Source organism: Colobus angolensis, unplaced genomic scaffold (genome assembly GCF_000951035.1).
Source record: "Colobus angolensis palliatus isolate OR3802 unplaced genomic scaffold, Cang.pa_1.0 Scaffold68, whole genome shotgun sequence".
NCBI classification, from domain to species: domain Eukaryota; kingdom Metazoa; phylum Chordata; class Mammalia; order Primates; family Cercopithecidae; genus Colobus; species Colobus angolensis.
The window spans coordinates 7,961,245-7,968,167 of NW_012120487.1; the positions used below are offsets into that span (position 1 = coordinate 7,961,245).

At 50.2% G+C, this 6,923-nt stretch overlaps 1 protein-coding gene across 1 annotated transcript in view; it reads right to left on the reverse strand.

The window, feature by feature from the left end:
- Nucleotides 1-331: 331 nt before the first annotated feature.
- Nucleotides 332-6,923, reverse strand: part of PARS2 (prolyl-tRNA synthetase 2, mitochondrial (putative)) — an 8,181-nt gene continuing 1,589 nt past the window's right edge. Inside the window, exon 2 of the mRNA XM_011926352.1 lies at nt 332-2,582. Within this exon, the coding sequence (XP_011781742.1) occupies nt 1,126-2,553 (1,428 nt within the window). The 5' untranslated portion in view covers nt 2,554-2,582 and the 3' untranslated portion in view covers nt 332-1,125. The remainder of the gene's footprint in view (nt 2,583-6,923) is intronic.

Consider the following 6,923-nt stretch of genomic DNA (forward strand, 5'->3'; position numbering starts at 1 on the left):
CATAGAATTCAGGCAGAGAGTAGCTTTTTTTTTTCTTTAAACCAGCTTCTACATTAAGGACACAAGAGACCAGCTTTTAATATTCACCTCACTGTGGCTCTAGGATCCAACTCTGCACCTAGGATAAGGTCACCATGCCAGTTGAAGCCTGCTGCCCCGGTACTTGAGGGAAGAAATGTTAGTTTAAACCACATTTTCCTAACCACCCGATTTTTTATGTGGGGGGTGGGGTGTGTGGGAACAGTCAAAAAGGAAAGAAAAGGAGTAGGAAGCTGTTGCACTGTTAAAATGGCAGATGTTATCATTGTTTCAAATTAATGCGCAAGGCTCATTCCAGTAGTTTCACTTTATTCAATCAATAGAACGTGATCTCAGTGGTTAAGCCGTCTTAATAGGGCCAGGTCTCTTGAGGTAGTTTTTGGGCCATCTGTTAATTACATCGACTTTCCAGGAAACAGACTATGGAGAATGAGAGGAATCAGACTGCCTGTCACAAACCTCTCGTGGAACCCCCTAGTGACACCTATAAGGACGTCACAGATCTAGTTCCATTTTCTCAAGTTACAGATGGGGAAACTGAGGCCCCAGCAGGGGGCGGGGATGTATCTAAGTCACTAGTGAGTTGGTGGCAGTCAGGTCTCTTGATTCTTTTCCCCATACTCTCAGCCCAACTTCTCAGTGGAGGGGCGCTGGCAGGCCTGCTCTCTGGACAGAATGTAGCAAAAGGCCCGTGGTCAAACTGATATGGGGTGGGGAAGGTTGGGGGGCCCTCAGCCATCAGCCATTCTCATCCTACAGGTGAAAAACTCAGCTGAGAGAAGGGAAGTGACTTACCCCCACTGGAGCTTGGCTCTCTTGCCTCAGCCTCCTAGTAGAAGTTTCTACAATGGAATACAAAAGGAAAGGTATTTGGCGGCATGGCCAGTCTGGAGAAAAGGATCAAGACTTTAAATACAAATAATCTGAACACATGACTAGATAAAAATTGGTTTCCCTAACGTGATCTCACCCTCCATGAGCTGTGCTGTTTCTGGAGAGAACAGTCCAGGAAAGGGGTGTAGGAAAACGCAGTGTTAGAATGAACACCAAGATTGCAAGATGGGGGCAGGGGTGGGCTGGGGGCATTTAGATGGTCTGCACTTGGGTCAATAAATCCATGACTCCATCTTTGGTAAGGAAGACCACCTCACCAGTGTTCTGACACCAAACCTCAAAATGTGCAGGGTCCTCCAGGGCCCTCTTGCCAGCAATGATCACAAAGGGGTAGCCAAACTTGTTGGCATCTTTCAGTCTGTTTCCAATGGTCAGATGGGTCCTGTCGTCCAGCAGCACCTCCCCGTGAAGCTGAGGCACTGCCTCTGCGATGTGGTCGCACAGCTGCCCTATGAGCTCAGAGGCCGCCTCCTCCTTACTGCCCTTCTTAGGGGGGATGAGGCAGGCTTGGTAAGGGGCTAGTAGGCTGGGCCAGCGGACACAGTCTTCTGTAGAGAGGACTTCAATGGCAGCAGCCAAGATCCGTGTCACACCCAAGCCATAGCACCCCATTTCAGCCAGGGATGGTTTGCCATAGACATTGGTAAACTGGGCATTGAAAATGGATGAGTACTTGGTACCCAGGTAAAATGTGTGCCCCACCTCAATGCCTTTGGTTTCAGTCAGTGGGCCCTGGCAAGCGGGGCAGTTCATCTGTGACAAGTCTAGTGTCTCCATGTTGGCTGAGAAGCTGCAGTGGGGACAGATGGCAAGCCGGTCCTCTCCAATATCCACAGGGAGCTGGAACTCATGAGACATCGTGCCCCCGATGCTGCCGACATCAGCCTGGACCTTGACAAATCGCAGCCCTAGCCTGCCGAACAGGCTGCAATAGGCATCACACACCAGGTTGTAGGTCTGCTGGGCAGCCTCTGGGGAGGAGTCAAAGGTGTACATATCCTTCATGTAAAACTCTCGGCCACGGAGAAGACCAAAGCGGGGCCTGGGCTCATCCCGAAACTTCCTTGTCACTTGGTACAGCAGGAAGGGAAGCTGCTTGTAGGACAGTTTCTTCTGGGCGGCAATTAAGGCTGTAATGGCTTCCTCGTGAGTTGGTCCTAAGCAGTATTCCTTGCCATGCCTGTCTCTAAGTCTTAGCAGCTCCTTGCCCATCAAGTCCCACCGGTTGGTGGCTTGCCAGAGCTCTGCCGGGCTGAGGCTGGGCATGTTGACTTTCTGGCCCCCGATGGCCTGCATCTCCTGGTCTATCACTCGCACAAGCTTCTCCATGGCACGGACGGTGTACGGCAGGAGGTGATAACAGCCGGGGCTTGCTGGGTAGATCAGGCCCACCTGCAGCATCAACCGCTGGCTCTTACAGGTCAGGTCACCAAATTTGTCCTGCAGGGAGAGCACCTGGTCTTCCCGAAGGTTCTGTGGCTGGAACACACGAGACAGCAGCAGGCGCCGCCCTCCTCTTGGGGCACAGTGGTGAAACCTGCAAGGAACGTACCCAGAGAGCTGGCGGCTGCAGGTGGCCAGGGCGGGCAATGCTCTGCATCTTGTCAGCAGCCCTTCCATGACACCCTGGCACCGGGAAGCACGGGCACCTGGAGAAAAATGAGTTGTGTGAGAATGAGCATCACCCGTGTTCCAACACCACGAAGCAGCCAACCCAGTCTGCTCTCAACAAACTTTGAAGACAGCCACTGATTTTGCAGATACAAATCCTTTCACCTAGCAGATCAAAGCACTATTTCTCTAACCTCTTACTTCCGTTTTTGAAAAATCAATATTTTCCTTATTATAAAAACATTAACATCCTGTGGAGAGACAGCATTGTGTAGTGACTGCACAGGCTCTGGAATCAGGCAGCCTAGATTCCAGTCAGGCCTCCCACGGGCTGCACCCTGTGTAGCTGGCGACATGTGTCTGAACCCCTCTGTGCTATTTCTTCATCTGTAAATGGTAATAACAACAGGACCTACCTTCTAGGCTTACTGTGGACACTTAGAAGAGTTATAAAAAGTTCTTGGAACAGCATCTGGCATGTACTATGAGCTCAACTAATGTCTGCTATTATTATTATAGAAAACTAGCAGGGGGGAATCTGGAAACAAATGGGCACACTGGCTTACACCTGTAATTCCAGCACTTTGGGAGGCCGAGACAGGTGGATCACCTGAGGTCAGGAGTTCGAGACCAGCCTGACCAACATGGCGAAACCCTGCCTACTAAAAATACAAAAATTAGCTAGGCACACGCCTGTAATCCCAGCTACTTGGGAGGCTGAGGCAGGAGAATCGCTTGCACCTGGGAGGTGGAGGTTGCAGTGAGCGGAGACTATGCCACTGCATTCCAGCCTGGGCAACACAATGAGACGCTGTCTCAAAGAAAAAAAAAAAACAAAAAGAAAGAAAACTGTAATCCCTCAGCAAGAAGTCAACTGGAGCTGACGTTTTGTTGTGATCTGTCTCTTGCAAAACCTGTCCTTTGCACATCCCTCTCTTGTCCCTCTACCTGCCCCAACATTTAAATGTCATGGGCCTCTTCCCTCTTCACAGCACATACTCCCTGGACAGCCCGCATGCTGAGGGCTGACTCAAAATCTCCACCTGCCTCCCGGAGAATACATCAGGCAGGTACTCCGTGTCCCAGAATGAACTCAGCATTCTCCCCTCAAACCCACTCCCCCTCCAGCACTGCCTGTCATTGTGAATGGCACCAAAAGTTGCACTTTGCCCAAACCAGAATGTGGGGTTCACCTGCTCTGCCCCTCTCTGTGTCCCACATTCACAGCCCTCTTGGCCCTGTCATTCCTACCTCTTCATTTGCTGTTCAGTCTGTCCCTCTTCTCTCCACAGCCTCCGCCCAGGTCCAGGCCACCCTCATCTCTCACCTGGATGGTTGCAATACCCTCCCCACTGGTCTCCTGGCTTCCATTCCTGCCCTCCTTCAATCCATTCTCTATACTGCAGCCACAGGGAAGACTTCCCAAGCACAGATGCTAACAGCTTTTCTTGGTTAAAATGGCCTCCTGCTACCCTGAGAATAAGGTCTAAGCTTCTGACCTTCAGGGTGTGCACAGCCCCACATGGGCTGACCCCCTTGGGCCTCATCTCACCACTGCCCCCTCTCTGATCCGGCTTCGCCATGCCCCCCTTTTTTTGAGATGGAGTCTCGCTCTGTCACCCAGGCTGGAGTGCAGTGGCACGATCTCCGCTCATTGCAAGCTCTGCCTCCCACGTTCACGCCATTCTCCGGCCTCAGCCTCCCGAGTAGCTGGGACCACAGGCACCGGCCACCACGTCCGGCTAATTTTTTTGTATTTTCAGTACAGACAGGGTTTCACCGTGTTAGCCAGGATGGTCTAGATCTCCTGACCTCGTGATCCGCCTGCCTTGGCCTCCCGGAGTGCTGGGATTACAGGCGTGAGCCACTGCACCCTACCCCATGCCCATTCTTAAACATACTGTCCCTTTTGCACAGAACACCCCTCTCCCCTTTTCCTGCCAACATCTAGTCATCCTCCAGGCCTCAGGATAACCATCCTCTCCCCAGGAAGCCTTTCTTGTCCCACTCCCCATACCCCCAAAGGGCTGGCTTTTCCCACACAGCCCACTTGTCTCCTAGGGTTCCTGCCCATTTGGCTGCCTCTCTTCTCCCAGACACTTGGCTCAGTGCAACCAAGGACCTGTCTAGCTTGTTCACCACTGTAGCTTCAGCACGTGACAGGGGCCTACTAGACATTGTCCAATAGGCAAATATGTTTCTCTGATTTCACAAAATAATCTCACATTTCTAATGGCAGTACAACATTCCATTGACTGACCACATCAAAAATCAGTAGTTGGTTTTCTCTGTTATACATAATCTACAATGAAGAGAAGGCTTTTTTTGTCATATATTTGGGAGAGGCATTGAAGAATGGAATTACTGAATCAAAGGCTATAAATTCTTTTGAGATTTTTTATTTGTATTGCCAAATTTAGTGAGTACCTCTACTTTTCAGCACAGTCCATGCAACAAAGCTCCCGGCAGTACGCTAGGAATGGGTTACTGATTCCCCTCAGCTCTAGGGAGCTGGGATCTCCCAGCCTGTTACCTCTAGCAGCCTCAGGTCCTCCAGCTGGTTCTCTCCAATCTCAAGCAGCCTCATCCATTTCCCCTGTGCACTGTACAAATGTTTAAAGGTGGTGAGGCACTGCCACAGAGCCCTAGTGTGGTGTTGTAGGAACGTACAGGCCATGGAGGCCAGGCACATGTGGATTCAACCCTGGCTCCATCACTTCCTTGTGATCCAACCTTACTTAGGCCAGTGGCTCCAGCCAGAAACTCATCCTTGATTCCTCCTAAAGCAAATGAGTCTGTCTCCAAGGTTTCCCTTAAGTCCACCCCCTCCTTTCTGGCCCTTACTGCCTCAACACTGGGTTAGCCCCTCAAAACCACTTGCTACGTGACAGTTGCCCAGTGGTTCTGAAATCAAATCGAGCATCAGAATCACTGGAGGGCTGGTTTTTTTTTTTTGAGACAGAGCTCACTCTATGACCTAGGCTGGAGTGCAGTGGTACAATCGCAGATCACTGCAAACTCCGTACTCCCAGGCTCAAGCGATTCTCTTGCCTCTGCCTCCTGAGTAGCTGGGATTACAAGCATGCGGCACCATGCCCAGCTATTTTTCATATTTTTAGTAGAAACAGAGTTTCACCATGTTGGCCAGGCTGGTCTCAAACTCCTTGACCTCAAGTGATCGGCCTGTCTTGGCCTCCCAAAGTGCTGGGATTACAGGTGTAAGCCACCATGCCTGGCTGGGCTTGTTAAAACAGTGATTGCAGAGGCCCATCTCCAGAGCTTCTGATTTAGTAAGTTTGGGGTGTGGGCCGAGAACCTGAATTTCTAACAAGTTCCCAGGTGACACTGATGCTGCTGGCCCAGGGACCCCAATGGGAGAACCACTGCAGGGGTCTAGCTGTGTACCACAGATGACTAACCTCATAAACTCCATGAGGATGACAGCTATGTCTATTTTACACCAAGTTTTATCTGTGGCATTCAGCACAGTACCTGGACACTGTGGACACTCAATACATGTTCTTTTTTTTCTTTCTTTCTTAAAAAATAGAGATGGAGTCTTGCTATGTTGCCCATGCTGGTCTTGAACTCCTGGCCTCATGCTATCCACCTGCCTAAGCTTCCCAAATTGCTGGGATTACAGGTGTGAGCCACTGTGCCCAGGCTCAATACATGTTCTATCAATGCATGAACCGAGTACTTATTGAACCCTGTCAGTCCAGTCTCCGTATTAGTCTCCAGCTAAAAAGACAGCTGACCCAATCACTCCCATTTACAATCCATTAACGGCTGGCTCTCATGATTTTCTCAGAATGGCACCAACGCTCTTCATATTTTGATCCCAACATACTTCTTCCAGCTTCTTATCCTAGCATTCCCCAAGTTGCTCATCATTCTTGAAACAGACTGACCTCCTCAAAACCCCCAGCAATTCCAACTCGAATTCAAGGTTCACTTATTATAAGAAACTTTCTCCAACCCCTCTAAACAGAGAAAGTCACCTCCTCTGTGCTCCACTGCACACACCTCTTTTTAGTATACTGTACTAGAATCATGTCCAATAATATTTTTGAGGAACTATCGTGTGCCAGGCATTGGAAGCAAATGATGTTTCACATACATTTTTTTTTCTTTCTTTTTTTTTTTTTTGAGACGGACTCTCGCTCTGTCGCCCAGGCTGGAGTGCAGTGGCGCAATCTCGGCTCACTGCAAGCTCCGCCTCCCTGGTTTACGCCATTCTCCTGCCTCAGCCTCCTGAGTAGCTGGGATTACAGGCACCCGCCACACCACGTCCGGCTAATTTTTTTGTATTTTCAGTACAGACAGGGTTTCACCGTGTTAGCCAGGATGGTCTAGATCTCCTGACCTCGTGATCCGCC